Source organism: Pteropus vampyrus, unplaced genomic scaffold (assembly GCF_000151845.1).
Source record: "Pteropus vampyrus isolate Shadow unplaced genomic scaffold, Pvam_2.0 Scaffold87, whole genome shotgun sequence".
NCBI classification, from domain to species: Eukaryota; Metazoa; Chordata; class Mammalia; order Chiroptera; family Pteropodidae; genus Pteropus; species Pteropus vampyrus.
Genome location: NW_011888868.1, coordinates 458,577 through 475,625, shown reverse-complemented (window position 1 = coordinate 475,625; position 17,049 = coordinate 458,577). Strand labels below are relative to the sequence as shown.

General features: G+C 45.2%; 1 protein-coding gene across 1 annotated transcript in view; it reads left to right on the top strand.

The window, feature by feature from the left end:
- Positions 1–17,049, top strand: part of TFCP2L1 (transcription factor CP2 like 1) — a 49,001-nt gene that overhangs the window by 14,405 nt on the left and 17,547 nt on the right. Inside the window, exons 3-6 of the mRNA XM_023532681.1 lie at positions 12,152–12,228; positions 12,768–12,873; positions 13,581–13,687; positions 14,784–14,936. Coding sequence (XP_023388449.1) covers positions 12,152–12,228; positions 12,768–12,873; positions 13,581–13,687; positions 14,784–14,936 — 443 coding nt within the window. The remainder of the gene's footprint in view (positions 1–12,151; positions 12,229–12,767; positions 12,874–13,580; positions 13,688–14,783; positions 14,937–17,049) is intronic.

Genomic DNA, 17,049 nt, shown 5'->3' with positions numbered 1-17,049 from the left:
GTGATTTTTTGTCACTGACTTCTTTCACTTAGCATAACATTTTTAAAGGCCATCCACATCGCAGCGTGTATCAGAACTTCATTCCTTTTCATTGCCCAGTAATACTCCATTATATGGATGTGTACCTCATTTTATTTATTCATTCTTCAGTTGATGAGCATTGGGTTATTTCCACTTTTTGGCTGTTATGAATATTTAGTAATGAACATTAACGTACAAGTTTTTATGTAGACCTGTGTTTTCATTTCCACACTCCCGGGGAGGGACTGTTAGCCTGGCTAGGTGACATACTCACCTGGAAAGAATGTGGCCCCAGAGCTGGGCCCTGTATAAGCACGGCTGCTCCCACCCTCTCCCTTTCTCCACTCTGTAAACAGAGGCTGATGGAGCAGTTCTCTGAGATGGTCCATAGGCGTCCACTCTTCTGGAAGGCCTGGGGCTGGTAAGGTGGAGGGAGAGGAGGCTTTGGTTGTCTCAGGGCTGTACTGACAAGCCCTGTTTACGCTATGGCAGCCCCAGAAAGTCCTTCATCTATCTTACCTGAGCTTAAGAGAGAAAATGGGACTGCCCGGGGCCAGACAGTGATGGGCCGCATATATGAGCAACCAGGCTGTCTGGCTCCACTTCCAAGATCTTGGCCAATCAAGGGCACATGATTGCCCTCAGCCCCAGCATGGACATGGTTCTCGTTGGCAGGGCTTGGAGGAGAGGTGCCTAAGCAAGTCACAATTCTCATCTGATCTTGGAAATTTGGTTTTCTATTCTTTACTGTCCTTTGTCTTATTAACTTACGTGTTTATACTTCTACCACCGGTGCAAAACAGTACCTGTTTCTCTCCATCCTTGCCTGGGCTCTATATTGTCAGCCTTCTGAATCTTTTCTAATATGCACACAGAGAATTAGCACTTTGTTTTCATTTATATTTACTTAATTTCTAATAACTTGTGAATAGAATTGAGCCCACATATTTACTAAAAATCGACAGTTTGTATCTATTGCCTTTTTTTTTCTGTTGCCCTTTTACTTATTAATCTGCAAGACCATTGCATTAGGTGGAACCATATGCAACTGCCATTTTGTGAATCAAAATGGGTTGACAATTTGTAGTTTTGTATTCATTGTAATAGATTAGGTTTAATTTAACGAAAAATTAGTGAATTTCCTATGAACCAGAAATAATCAAGTATAAAATAAAATAGGAAAAAGAGATCCCATTTTCATTACCAAGGCAAATCAAGCAATTTTTGAAAATGCTGATCAAGTGTCCAGGGGTCTAGAGGCCCCCAATTCGGAATCGGCCAGCAGTGTTTATGAACATGCTGACTCATGGGTCTCACCCAGATTTACTATCCACAGTTTTGGGTGGGGCTCGGGAAGCCAGGGCGTTTGGGGGAAAGAAAAAAAGAGTCATTTTAGACTTAAAGAAACTCAAAAATGGTAGCGAGAATTCCTGTATACCTTTTAATCAGCTTCTTGTAATGTTAACATATAACTGTATACAATTATTGAAATCAGGCAGTTAAACTGGTGTGATTCTATTAACTCCAATACAGTCTTTATTTAAATTTTACCAATTCCTCCACTACTGTCCCCTTTCTGTTCCAGATTCCAATCCAGGATCCCACATGTCATTTCATTGCCATGTCTCCTTGGTCTCCAATCTGTGACAGTCCCTTAGTCTTTCCATTTCTCCCATGATCTTTACACTTGGAGAGGACTTACTGGTCAGTTTTGTACACCTTCCTCAATTTGGGTTTCTCTAATGTTTTGTAATGACGAGACTGAGGTTAAGCATTTTTTTTTGGCAAGAACGCCACAAAAGTGACATTGTGCCCTTGCCAGTGCATCAAGTTAAGGGCTCATAATGCTATTTGTCTCATTGCTTGATGATTTAGTAGTGTCTGTCAGGTTTCTCTACTGTAAAGTTACTCTTTTCCCTTTTGTAATTAATAAATATCTTGAGGTAGGAGAGATACTTGGAGACTAGGCTGATATTTTATCATCCTTAAATTTGACCCACTAATTGTAGCATCCATTGCCGGATCTTGTCCGCATCAATTTTTATTTATTTCCTTCTTTTCACATTTAGTAATTGGAATGCTACTGTAAGAAAGAGATTTCTCTTCTTTACCATTAGTTTATTTATTTACTTATTATATCAGTATAGACTCGTGGGTATTTATTTTACTCTGTGGGTTAAAATTCCACACTATTGTTTTCTAGTCTGTTGCTCAGATCATCCCAGCTGTGGCCGCTGGGAACTCTGGATTGGCTCCTGTGTCCCTCTGACACGCCTCCATCCTTTTTCTGAGCATTTACTCATTTTTGACACTACGAGATGCTTAAAAGAGGAGCATCTTGTATTTTCCCTGCCCCAGCCCTGAAAATATTCTTCTCTAGAAGGTCTCCAGGATATGACTTACTCTCTTACTTTGTACGCACACACACGTACTTACCATCTGCTAAGTATTTACTGGGGATCCAATGTGTGCCAGGTATGGTGACTCTTCCCAGACATTCATAATGGCTCCAAGGACCTCGCCCAAGGTCACCCAGGTGACAGGCCATCAGAACTGAGATCGGGTGTGTTGATGGCAGAGCCTTTTCCCTGAAGCATGCCTGTGTGTGAGAGCTCTGTCGACATACTTGCATAATACTGACAAGACAAACTACACGTGCTGGTGCACTGTGGGCAGCATTATGCTTTCTCTGTCTGCCATTATTAGTACAGCACTGTTGGCTCCTAGCCCTCCTTTCTCTGAGGTAATGATGACCTCCATTATGTTTTATGTGGCATCAATTACCTAAAGCAGTAACTTGGAAAGTAAACAACCTGTAAGTCTTGGCTGGTGGGGGCAATTGCCTCCTGTTCTTGGGAACACTGTGATCCGGGCAGGAGGCCCTGCATCGAGTTCTGCTCGCTGGGCAGAGCCGCTCTGCGGAAGAACCTGGCGGGCACAGCACAGGGGGAGGCGAGCAGGGTGGGCTTGCTGCGGCATTGCCCGTGTGACAGCAGTGGGATCAATATTCCCCACACCCCTACCCAGACAGTTGGAAGGGAACTCAGGGCTGTTAGCCACACAGCCCAGGGCAGCCCGGTGGAATCACCCCTTCCTGGGGACATGTTCCAGCTTGGCTGCCTCCTGGCCGTGTGACCTTGGGTGGCCTTGGGCTGCTGGCTCACTTGCTTGGAGCTGTCGTGAGAGCTGTTGTGGGAGCTGTGCAGCTCCCAGTCCGGTGGCTGGTGCGTGGGCGGGGCTCTGTGCCGGAGAGCTCATTCACCGCTTGTTGTTTGGAAATGGCAGTCGTGGCTGGCACTTGAGTGCTTATTACATGCCAGGCTGAAGTACACTATTTCATTTAATCCTCACAACTGTTTTGCAAGAAACATTTCGCAGATGTAGAGAGTGAGATGCAGAGAGGTCCATGAGTTTGCTAGGACGTACATAGGGGAGTCTGACTCAACCCCACCCCTCTTGTTCAGGGCCAGGCGGCAGTCTGCTGAGTCTTCGCCACTCACTGCAGTGTTCCCTTGGGCACATCAGTACCTCCCTGAGCCTCGTTTTCCTCATCTCTAAAATGGGTAGTCATATTGTGCTTATGGGTTCCCAGAGTGGTCTCCCAGAGAGATGCTGGGCTGGAAGGAGCACTGCGTGTCTGACTTCATTGGCATGTGTTTGGTGTTCTATTTATTGGACAAAGATGGTTTTCCCCAAATGCGTACCTGATTGGCTTTTGGGGACCAGCCTGACACTGGATTAAAAAATACCAATCATTATTCCTGCGAGCATCTGTTACATGCTTGGAACAGTATGAACAGCACTCTTTCCTCTTCATTTTGTATTTTTTTCAAATTCACATGTAATATATTCCTAGTTTAAAAAAAAAGTTGATGCTGATGATGTATATAATTTAAGAGAGAAAGGTTCTTCTTTATCCACTGTTAGATGCATATATTAGACTCGCAAATATAGGGGTATGTGTATAACATTTTAAAATAAAAGTAGGATTATACTGTGTACATATTATTCAGTACTTTTTTGGTGGGGTTGTTAGGTCACAGATGATGTGTATTTACAATACTGATGGGTATTGTCAAAATGCCCAATAGGCTGTTACAATATCTCCCACCTCTAGTATGTGTGTGGGCCCATTTCTCTATCTTTTGTCCTTGTGGGATATTAGCAATCTGTTAAACTTTTGCCAGTCTGACAGATGACACTGGCATTGCATTATTTGCATTTGGCATTTCTTTGACCATTAGGGAGGCTAAGTATCTTTTCATGCTCTTCCTGGTTTGGCTGCCTAGTTCTAGCTCTGTTATTTGCTTTAGGGAATTTATATCAAATTCTGCCACCATTAATTAAAAGTCTATTACATACCAGTACTCTATAGGGGCTGATATACATGTGTATGTTTGTGTGCAAATTTGTTCAGGTAAACTGGTAGCTGGCCTGTTCTCAAGATTTTTCAGTCAAGTTGGGGAGCTATGACTTAGCCATCATGCAAGACAGCTGAGGGGCAAAGTTGCAAGGCGCTTAAAGAAGTTGGGAGGAAGGAATAGGTCAGCAGGAAGAGTGAATGTTATGTAAAAATTCAAATTTCAGTGTTTATAAATAAATTTATTGGAGCACAGCCATGCCCATTCATTCGCATCTTGTCTGTGGCTGCTTCCTTGTAAAAATTGCAGAGCCAGGTAGTTATGACAGAGATCGTATTGGTCCTCAAGGTTGAATATAGTTACTGCCTAGCCCATTATGGAGAAAGTTTACCAATGCCTGGGCTGGAAGATGTTAGATGTTGAGGGTTGCATGAGGGAAGAGGGAGGAAACAGGTTTGTCAAGCACCTGCCTGGGCCAGGCACGGTGCATAGTGCTGTACCTGTGCATTTCATTTTCCTTGGGAAAATTTTCTCTGCTATCTCTTATTCCCATCGCCATTCTTCCTCCATTTCTGTGTGGGGTGGAGGTAAGGAAGGGCAAAGGGATGGAGGCTGGGCACAGCCCAAGGTAGGGGTAGAGGGAAATTCCCACACCCTTTGGAATGGCTTCAGGGCCCTTTGGGCAGGACCTAAGAAGTCTCCTCTAGGTGGTGGCTAAGGTTTCCCCGTGAGCCTCAGTCAGGCTGAGGAGCCCGCATCCCTCCCTGCAGGCTAAAGCTGGAGTGCTAAACTGGATAGGGTCACCAGGGCTGGGCCGGCCACTGCTACTGGGGGTGGGGAGGAGAAGCCTGTGACCACCTCTTTATCTCCTGCTGCTACTGGCACTGGGCTCCTCTGGGCTGGGCTGGTGGCCTCTTGTGGAGGGTTAGTTGACATAACCAAGTGCTGACCCAGGGCTCCTTCTTAGCTTTAAAAGGCCTTTAACAACTCCAAAGTAGAGGATGGGGCCAGGGATATTGGAAAGAATCGTCTGGCACGCTTTGGTGAGGCTGTGGAAAGGCCACCACCAGCTCGTAGGGACCCCTGCGCTTCCTACCAGTGCTCTCACTGCGGGGAGGTTTTGAGGTCCAGCCAAAGACCTCCAATGTGCCATCTCTGCTGGATGTATCTTTAATCTTCCAACAATCCTCTGCATTAAGTACCAGTATTGTCCACTTTTTGGAGATATGGAAACTGATGCTCAAAAATGGAGCCATTTGCCCAGTTGTAAGTGGTGGGTCTATATGTGAGCCCAGGCTCCAAACCTGGGTGCTGACCAGGTTCTCAAGGCAGTTTTAGGGGTACATAGAAGAACATTGGTAGCCGCATATCTATATAAATTTTACAAGTACTATATTTATGGTATATGATTATGATTTTCTATAGGTATGATATACACTTAAAAAAATCAAGTTTAAAAAAGTGAGTTGACAAAATAAAATAGGCTCATTATGTTACCTGTTTTTAATTTCAGTGGCAAAATTGTGGGGTGGTGTGTGAATGAGTGGGGTGAATGCTACCCCTGCCAGCATCGTGGGATGTCTTGTACCCAGCATATCACTGGCACAAAGCGGGTAGCAGTGGGGGTGTACAGTGACTGCTGAGCACTGGAACCCAACGGACCCTCCCTCTAAGATGGGGCTGGAGAGTCAGAAACACACAGCCAGAGTGCAATGCCAAATGACAACTGACTCCAGTATTCTTCCTCTCTCAACTACTGTGTGTGCGTATGATCGTGTGACAGAATTGTTTTAATTTCAGATCAATTGAATACTGCAGAGAATAAGAACAAATACTCATGTGCCCAACACAGTTTTTTCAACCTTGCCAAATTTGCTTCTGATTCACCTTTTTCTAATCCTGTTCCCTTTCCTCCTCCCCAGAAGCAAAACCAGTGTTGTGAAATGGGTGTTAGTTTGAATCCCATGCACATTCTTCAATTTTTACTCCTTGCATAGTCAGTCCTAAAAATGAACAGTATTATTTTGCATGCCTTCAAACTTTATATAAACATACATACATGTATATATCATCATTTATCTTTTTTGTTTAATATTATAATATTTGTTTCTGAGATCTCTCCATTTTGATATGTGTCTCTAGAGTGTTCATTTTATGTGCTGTGTGCTATTCCATTCCAAGTCAAATAACAGAATCGACGTATCTCTTTTCCTGTCACTGGATATGTAGGTTGTTGACAGTTTCATATTTCCTGTAATGAGCAATTTTTGCCCATCCCCCTGTACACATCAAGAGCTTCATTACGACATGCTTCTAGAACTCAATTTACTTGCCTGAAGGGCTTGTACATCCTCAGTCTAAATCTTTTGGTAAACTCTTCTCCAAAATGTATCTGTATAATACTTCCATCAGCAATGCCTGAGTGCTTAGTCTCTACATTCTCATCAACATTTGATATTGTCAGACTGTCACCTTTGGATATAAAATGGGTTTTATTTTACTTTGCATTATCCTGCAGACTTGTAGAGACCAGTATCTTTTCACGTGTTGATTGACCATCTTCTGTTTCCATGGGGTGTCCATATGTCCCAGGTCAGTCCCCACTTATAGGGACTATGTAATTATTAATAGCACCCTGGCATTTTCAAAAGTGTCTCACTATAAATTTTAACATAGTTTTCCTGCATAATGTAAAGTAGGGGTCTCCAACCCCTGCCTCAGACTGGTACCGGTCTGTGGTCTGTTAGGAGCTGGGCTGCACGGGTGAGCGAGCTGAAGCTTCATTTGTATTTGCAGCCGCTCCCCAGCGCTAGCATCACCTCTGCAGCTCCACCTTAGATCATCAGGTCTTAGATTCTCATAGGAGCACCGGTCCCTGGTGTCAAAACGGTTCGGGACCGCTGACATAAAGGACATAATTTTTCCTTTGTGTGTGTCTTTCTGGTTTAAGAACTCCTTTCCTACAACACAGTCATAAAGTAGTCTCATATTTTTCTTAGAAAAGTTAAAGTTTTGCTTTTATTTTCTGGCTTCTAATCATTTAGAATTAATTTATTACATATGGTGTCCAATATAGTTTTTTTCCATATGGAAAACCAATCACCCTGCACTCTTGAGAAGCTATCTTTTTTCTCACTGTCATAGATCAAGTTTCCAAGTATCTGAAAGTCTACTTGTGGCCTCTTTGTTCTTTTGCATTGGTCTATTTGTTCCCATGCCAAAAATGACATGGTTTTAGTTACTGTAACCTTATAGTATTTTCTGAATATTTTAAATTTCTAATAGTTTTTTAAATGGGGCAAACTAGTCATGGAGACTAGTTTATCAGGAGGAAATGAATATTAAACCTTACGCCACAGTATGGTTACCTATCCACATGGACTTCTAAGGTCCATCTTGGTTCAGAGAACTGAATCACGGGGCATTAAGGATTTGAATCTTGAAGGGGATGGTTTAGGTGTGTGGAAGAGGGTCATGAAATAAAATGAATATAAAGAAATTCAGAGAAATGTAACAGATGGACTCTAAATATTAGAACCAGAAGGGCCCTTTGAAGCAACTAGATACCATGCAGTGTAGTTTGACTAAGTGATCAGTCCTTGGAGTCAGAGAGACCCAGGTTTGATCTTCAATAAGATATTTACTCTGTCTGGATCTTAATTTCTTCATCTATAAATTGAGATTGGTGAGAAGACTAAATGAAATCATACACATAGGGGCTTAGCAATGTCCTATCGCATAGCTGGACAACAACTAACTGGGAGTTATTTGTTACTCTATTTCCTTAATTCGAAGACCAACTTTTTTTTTTCTTTTTCCACATTTCACCATTCTGAAATTAGAGCAGGCTTTATTATCATTTTCTGCAGTGATTTGTTTTTCCACCCAGATCATTGTTTAGAATGTAGGACAGTATTTTATAGACAAGAAAATGGAATCTTTGCTTTTTCTAAATCTAAGCTCACTTGGCAAGCTGAGTGGTTCATCCTCAGACTCATCTCCATTGCTAGTCCTAAAGGGAAGAAGGAAGGAGAAAAAAACCATCTTAACTTGGGATGGCGATGTTCGGGGTGCTTTTAATGCCACAGATGTAGGCAAACTTTATTCAGCGTGCAAAATGGGATCAGATGCTTTCCAGAAAGGAGTCGTTGAGAGCATCTTGTGGAACTACAGATACCCTCTGATCAGCATACGATGCCCACCAGGTAGGATGTGGCAAAGAATGTGGCAGGTTCTGGAAACAGATTTAGTTTTTCTGCTCCCGGTTCTGCCACTTAGTAGCTGTGCGAACTTGCTCATCAGGTAACCTCTATGAGTCTCTTCTTTCTATCAGTGGGGCTCATAATGCTAAATACCCCCATTGACATGTTGTGAGATTTGGGGTGACTTAGTACCTGAGCAGACTTTGCCACCGGGTAAGTACCCAGTGGATGAAAGCTGTCAGTTATTGTTCCCTAGATGCATGCCTCTTGAGCCTTCCCACCTCCTTGCTATAGTTTTGCTTAGGAATACATTCTTATTCCCTCTTTCCCTCAGCTATCGAAATCCTGCTCATTTTTCAGAGTCCATCTCTAATGTTATCGCCTTGCTCAAACATTTTTTACCATTCCCCCTTCCCATTCCGGATGAGTGTTGCCCATCTGATAGCAGGAGTTTGTCTTTCCTGTGCTGTTCGATGTAACCTAGAAGAGAGTTAGCCTTTTTGAGGGCAGGAGTGTGTCTTACTGTAGCTAGTTCTGTAGTTCTAGCCCAAAGTAGTATTGCAAAGATTATGAAATCATATTTAAGCTTTTGTTAAGTACCTACCATGCATCAAAAAGTAAAATGGTGAGCAAAACAGACACAGTCTGTGCCTTTACATAGCCCATGGCTCCCATCCATGCCCTGAGATGGTCTGGCTATGCCTATGTGCCTTAGGTCAATGCAGCTTTCATGACCTTGCTCTTCCGTTAGTGTGTGACCGTGAACTGTGGCCTTATGGATACTGCTGTGTAAGAGCAGGGTGGCTAGTGTGTGGGCACTGAGGTAGGCATGGGGAGGGAGGCTGGATGTCTGTCCTGCCTGAGGCCTGAGTCAGGGAGATGCGATGTGCCTGGGAGGGACTCTAGAGGGTGCCTCCAGGAGGAAGGGTTGAGGAAGGGAGATTCTGTGGGGAAGCTCATGTGTCAGGTCTCTGTTCCTGGTAGAGGAGGCCATGACCTTGAGCCTAAAGCCCCACTTAATGGAATTTCTCTATATGGGACAGGAGATACTTCTTACTGGGCATAAGCTGAGGCTGCCCTGAGGAGCATGGGGTCAGTAGGCCCTGGAGTGCCCATAAACCCACATAATAACCACTTGGGCCTTGGGCCTCATGCCAGAGCCTGTACATTCTTCTTTGAGGAAGGTGGAGGACACTGGAAAAACCAGTTAGGGTATGAGAAGCTCCATTTTATGTTGCTGTCAAGGCAGTGTAGGCTCAGGAGCCTGGAAATGTATGTTAGAAAGTTCTGGCTTTTTCAGAAAGTTAGAGGTGTCGATTAGGTTAGCAAGACCCTTCTGTGAACTGAGTCTTCTGAACTGGCACGTGGGCAGGACAAGAGTTTGAGGTTTACGCCTCTTCCGTCTCACGTGATGTACCCAGCACATCATCCTGAGTAGAGCTGGGCCTTGGCGTGTGTGTTACATGTCCACCAGTCCTGTAAGGTGGGCCACTAAAAGCTAAGTGGAGGGGTCCCACCTTCCTGAGAAGGGAGCTTTGCGAGTGGGTATTTCTGGGCTTGACCAGTGTCATTTTCAGGCCTGGTGGGAGCTGTGGTGATGAGCTCCCTGACACACAGCACTGTGTCCATTCTGCCATCTTCATGTCCTAGGATTTGCACGGCATTTGGCCCATAGTTGTTGTTCAGCAAACATTTGGAATGAATGATTTAATTTCATATTTGCCCATTCTAGTATTCATATGTGTGTGTGTGTGCGGGGGGACATGTATTAGTTTCCTGTGACTGCTTTAACAAATTACTACAAATGTGTTGGCTTAAAACAACAGAAGGTTATCCTCCTAAAGTTCTGGAAGCTAGAAGTTGGAAATCCAGCAGGGCCATGCTCTCTCTGGGGGCTTTAAAGGTGAATCCGTGCTTTGTCTCTTCTAGCTTTTGGTGGCTCTAGGCAGTACTTAGCTTGAGATTGTATCGTTTTAATTTCGGCTCTCATGTTTACACAGCCTCCTCTTCTTTCTGTCTCCTCTGTGTGTCTCTTACAAGGACACTTGTCATTGGATTTAGGGATATTTGGGACAATCCAGGAAGATCTCATGTCAAGATTCTTAACTTAATTGTATCTGCAAATACTCTTTTTCCAACTATAATATAACATACATAGGTTCTGGTGATTAGGGTATAGATGTGGTTTTTTGGGGGGGACACCATTCAGCTCACTATAAGGGGTCTTAGTATTTTTCTAACCATTTCTCTTTTAGTTATTTTAGATAGTTAGCCATGGATTATAAAGATTTTAATATAGCTAGATTTTCCTTTTCCTCCATGATTTTAGGTTCAGAAAGCCCTTCCCCATACTGACTGTCCAACAAGTAGTCATTCATGTTAAAATGAAACCATAGGAAAATAGCTTTTTAATTCAGCGGTCACTTGTTTTGATGGCTGCTGTGATTTGAAGGTCTGCATTCTGAAAAAAATAGCTAATCTCTACATGAGAAAAATTTTATAGGCCTATACCCATAAACACATATGAGAGAGAGAAAGAGAATGAGAGAATATATAAAACCCAGGGAAATATGAGTAAGGTCTGGGTCTGGTTGATTGTGTTGTGCCATGGTCAATTTCCTGGTACCACCACTGGGGGAAACTGGGGCTGGGTGCTCAGTACCTTTCTGTACTATTTTTATAATTTCTTATGAGTCTATCATTACTTAAAAAAATTCTTTAAAACAACTAATCAGATTTACCAATACCAGTGATTAAAGCATTTATTCTGTTATTTTAAAAACATCTTTTATTAAGTTATGATATATGCTAGGGTGTTTTAGAGTTGTGGTTAAACTTAACTTGGGAATAATTGACATTTAATATATGGTCTTCCCATCTAGAAACATAGTGTATCTCATTTATTCAAACTGTATTTTATCTTCCAATGAAACGTGTAGTTTTCTTCAGGTTATTTATAAACATTTTAAAGTGTTTTGTTGTTATTATGGATGGATCTTTTTTCCATTTATATTCTTTAACCAGCTTGTGCTGGTTATATGTCACCAAATAGAATCCCCACACCCTTTCAAATACATGAAATTCTTTTAACTTGGGAAAATGCTTTTCATTCTGCAATTAGAGACAATGTTTAACAGGCTTTTATTCATTCCTTTAAACCTGCTCTCAGGAAGGGTATGGTCAATTGTTTAATGTGGAGTTAAGTAGCTGTGTTCTCTATCCAAGTGTATGGGGCACATTCTTTATAAAGAAATATGAAGTTATGTTTCATAAATTTAATGCTCAAGATATTTGTTGGATTCTCTTTCTTTGAAAATTGTAGAGGTGCTGTTTCTCATGGGGTCTTGTAGTGTGTTACCTGAGGTGCACTGGGCCTAACCAGGCAGGTGGACAAATGGGGGCATTCAGTTCAGATGGTGATTGGAGCTGGCTATGAACTTTCTTCTCTGCTTTGCTCCTAGACCGTGAGGCTTGGCTGGGCACTGAGGAGGTTATGAAGGCCTCTTACTAGTGCCCCTAGTTTGAAAACACTCAGGTATGGGGACTGTACCATTAACCTTCTTCCAGGTCAGTCTTATGAAATTCGTCTGTTGGAGAATCGGAAGCTGGGAGACTTTCAAGATCTGAGCACAAAATATGTCAAGGTAAGTCTGTGAGGTGCTCTCCCTCCCTGTGGGGTTGGTTGGGGCCTCAGCACCCGGGCCTGCTGAGGGGGTTCAGGAATGACCTGGGGTTCGGGAAAAGCTCCAGAGGGAGAGCGAGCTCCTGTTCCCTGCAGCGTGTTGTCCAGGGGGACTAGGGCAGGCCGCCGGTGTTGAGTGCTGAAGTAGCATGGGCTGGTAGACTGGCAGACTCCGGGTTCCAGCCTGGCTTTGCCACTTCTGAACTTTTCTGAGCTTCCATTTGCTCATCTGCACAAAAAGTTTATAAATTAACCACGTACGCAAAGCACTTAATAATTGTGCTAAAAGAGTAGGCACTGTTATTCTTACCGTCGTTGGCATTGACCGGTTTCTCCTGAGGGTGTAGAGTGGCGCACGCTGAGAGCTGGGACAGGAAGCACCAGGAGGAGCGGCCTTAAAGGGCAAGGGGTGTGCCCAGGCTCAGAAGGTGGCGGGTAGGTTCCTCTTGGGTCCTTCTTGGCCCCACACTCATCTGTTCCCTGCCGGCCTCTGCTCCCCAGAGCATCATCCGCGTGGTTTTCCATGATCGCCGGCTGCAGTACACGGAGCACCAGCAGCTGGAGGGCTGGCGGTGGAGCCGGCCCGGGGACAGGATCTTGGACATCGGTGAGTTCCCCGGGCCAGGGCAGGCCCAAGACGCTCTAGCACACTGGGGTTCTTCTTGGATGCCGTCTGGATCAATGACTGTGCTGGGCATCTTAGCACACTCTTGTCTTGTGCAAAACCCTGTGGGAGCGGGCAGAGATGAACACACTGCTGGGCCTGCACTCAGGGAGTTCCCCTGTTGGTGGAAGAGAAAGGCAGGTGGAATTCAAAGACCTGCTGTCGGAGTTCCAGGGGAGGCTTCGCAGAAGGATCCTGCCTTAGAGAATTTTGATACATAATGAAGGGGAGGATGGGCATCACAGAGACGGGCAATGAAAATGGAATCTTGGGGTCTTTGGCACTCTCAACAGTCCTTTATCCACAGCCCTTAGGGCCAGATGGGTTTTGGACTTCAGAAGTTAGAAATTAGAATGACAATAGGGTACATAGACCCATAGAATCGGGCAAGGCCTCCAACAGGCAATCAAGCACAATAATCTTCTGCAGCAAAATAAAATGACTGTTTACACTAAATGGTATAAAGGCTGAATAGCTTCATGGCAATTCAAGTCAGGCTTTCTGCCAAAGGAGTTATGCAAAACTTAGTTTTCAGAACTTTTGGCATTTCAAATTGTGGTTAAGGAATTTGGACCTGTAATGAGAGTCCTTCCCTCAATATTTGGGAGTGGCTGACAATTGCACTTTTGTGTGTGTGTATGTGTGCACAGATATTCCACTGTCTGTTGGTATCTTGGACCCCAGGGCCAGCCCGACCCAGCTGAATGCAGTCGAGTTTTTGTGGGACCCTTCGAAGAGAGCCTCCGCATTCATTCAGGTAAGAAGGAGGGATGTTGCCCACTGTGGGGAGGCCGGAGCTTTGGGGTCCATTTTGCAGTTCCTCAAACCTAACGCCTCTGGCAGGGCCCTACTGGGCTTCTGTTCTCTGTTGCGGGGAAGGAGACCAAAGGGGGAGGAAGTGTGGAGTGTTGCTTAATCAGAGCTGGTTGGTCATAGGGTTGAGAAAAGGACTGGAATGTTTTAGAGTCCTGTGTGGGTTTTGCTTATGCATATGTATGCTTTTTATAAAATAAATATTACCTGGCATGAACGATTTGAAGCAAAAAATTTTCCATTAATACTTTGTTATTAAAATAATTATTTAATTATTAAGCCCTCGACGAGAGTCCAGCTTTATGGTAAACATGACAGAAGATAGAGCTGGCTCAGGGCATGGCCATATGCTGTGCTTCATGGCTTATCCCCGGCTCTCACTTGCCGTGTGTCCCCTGTTTGAGTGTCTTAGTTTTCCCACTGGTCTTATAAATCAGATATTGGAAATAAAGCCATGGCCACAGTGCCTGGTCTATAGTAATCACTCAGTAGAAATTAGTGACTTTTTTTCATAATCACAATATTCTTATTGTATTTTAAAATTAGTATTACAATAGTATTGTATTATTATAATAATATTGTATTATTACAACAAACGGTATTATAATAATAAATAATTATCAAGTGCCTTCTGTGTAGCAGGTACTTACAGAAATACAGAAGTGGTTCCAGCCTTCTGGTCATGCTTCTGGCCTGGCCTGAGTAACCTGGACAGCAGGCCTTTAGGGACTGCTAGGTCCCCGCTCTGCAGTCTGTAGGATTTTCCAAGGCAGAGGTCTCTGAGGAGCTTGGGTGAGGCTACTGGGGTCAGTGGGCCTGGAGCAATAGTCAGGACATAGCCTGTAAGACCAGGCTATGTCCTTTGTGGGCATGGTGATGGGGAGGTTGTCAGCTCAATGGAGCATATGGCTCTGGGAGAGAGCAGGGAGGTTAAGGCAGGTCTGTACCTGACCAGGCAGGAAGGGAACCTCCATTTGGAAAGGAGCCCTTGGGGTGCCCTCACCCCCATCTCGCTACCTGCTCCATGTTTCCCCTTCCAGGTGCACTGTATCAGCACAGAGTTCACCCCGAGGAAGCACGGGGGTGAGAAGGGAGTGCCTTTTCGAGTGCAGATTGATACATTTAAGCAGAACGAGAATGGGGAGTACACCGAGCACTTGCACTCCGCCAGCTGCCAGATCAAGGTGTTCAAGGTAGGACAGCCTCATCCTGCCCGCCTGCGGTCACATGCCCACTGATCCACTTGCGCTCATCCGCTCTGGACAGCCATGCCAAAACGGTCTCATGATTCCATGTGGAGGCCCAGCAAGGAGCTCGGCATCCCTTAGGAAGGAAGAAGCCCCAGCTTCTGCCTTCTCTCCTGATGAGCACAGGCGTTGTGTCCTGGAATGGCAGCCTGCCCACTGTGGGCATCGAGTGTGGCACCTCCTTAGCTTTTATCATCACTGATGTCGGTGCTCTCCTCTGCTTTACAAAAATGATTGGATTTACACAAGTTTAGATTTTCGATTTCCTCTCAAAGAAACGCTTGGACTTTCTCATGAGGAAAGACAGGGGCTGTGCTATTTATCTCTCTAGCACCTTCCACAGAGCCTGGTGCACAGCAAGCACTTGGAAGTGACTTGGGAAGCATGCCAATCACTGCAGCTGTAGGAGAAGCAGACCCAGAGCTGATGGGTCTGTACATAGGAAACCACATAGCCGGGCTGCTGGCTCATTCACAGTGATAAGATCTGGCCGCCTGAGGCCGTGGGCAGAGGATTCTGAGGCCTGGCTGGGCTCTGGATGGGATGCTTTGGTCAGTTAGTGATGCTGCCTGGGTGAGAGGGAGAGGTGGTGGCAGGAGCGTGAGTGTCTTTCCCGACAGAGCAGCAGCAGCCTTTAGATACCTGCTTCAGAATCCTTTCTGAAGCCTTGAAATTAACCTCCAAAGGAGGCTGAGCTTCTTCATTCTGTCTCCTGTTGCTGCTGTAACAAATTACCACACAGTTAGTGGCTTAAAACTACACACATTTATTGTCTTTCAGTGCTGAAGCTCAGAGTCTGAAATGGGTCTTACTGGGCTAAAGTCAAGGTGTCAGCAGCCTGCATTCCTTTCTGGAGGTTCTAGGGGAGAATCTCCTTACTGGTCTTTTCCAGCTTCTTCAGGCCTCTGCATTCCTTGGCTTGCGGCCTCTCTCTCCATCTTTAGAGCCAGCGAGAAGGGACTAAATCCTTTCCACACTGCATCACTCTTCCCCTCTTCTCCCTCGTTCTTCCACTTTTAAGGGCCCTGTGATTACCTTGGGCCCACTGGGATGATCCAGGATAATCTTCCCACTTAATCTCACATTGTTAGCAGTCTTAATTCCATGCAACCTTACCCCTGAAGCCTTGAAATTAACCTCCAAAGGAGGCTGAGCTTGAAATTAACCTCCAAAGGAGGCTGTGGAAGGTAACATCCTCCCAGGTCCTGCGAGTTAGGACTAGTTCTTTGCTGAACTCAGTGCAGTGATATTACAGCCTCTGGTCTTACTGCCCGCTCCCGGATCTCGTGATTCTGGCTCAAGTGGACGTCTCTACAGCCGTGCTGCTGGTGGCCTTTCCCAGTCCTCCAGGGACACCTCCCTCCCCGTCAGGTACAGACCACATCTACCCTAGGTAGCGGTTCATTTCCCCATCCAGAGACGTCCAGTGTAATCCACTGCTCTCGCAGTGTGTGCCCTGGGGCTCAGACACCATGCTGGGTAGCAAGACAGGGGATCAGGGTGGGGTCTCTATGCCCATGGAGTGCCCAGTCCTCCCCATGGCCTCCATTAGCTCCCCTTGCTGCACCTCGAGGCAGAAGCTCAGCAGTGAGGGCCTTGCCCACCAGGCTCCTTGACCACACACCAGGTGTTAATTGGGGGACTGGGCCCAAAGCTGCCATGTCTGAGTGACCCGAGGAAGGCCGTGTCACCTCCTGCAGAGGAGTAGGTGCCCCTGTCTCTGGGAACTGGCTCCTCAGAATGCCTGAGGAAGCATGGCCACCCATCTACCCATGTCTGTTCACAGAGGCAGGTCAAATAGGTATTTGGAAGCACTAGCCAAACTGTCTATCACTCTCCCACCTTTAGTCACCCCAGCTCCTGGGAAGCCCCCAGCTTCCTGGAGTTATGCCCTGGGCTCTGTGTGGGGTATCAGGACCTCTGAAATGGAAAGCAGGGTCCCTCTCTGACCAGCTAGCTCCCCACAGGTGTTCCTGGGGCTGAGTGCCATCCCCCGCACAGGCTTGGCCTGCAGTTATGCCACCTTGCTTTGTGGCTTCAGAGCCTCTTCTCAGGAACA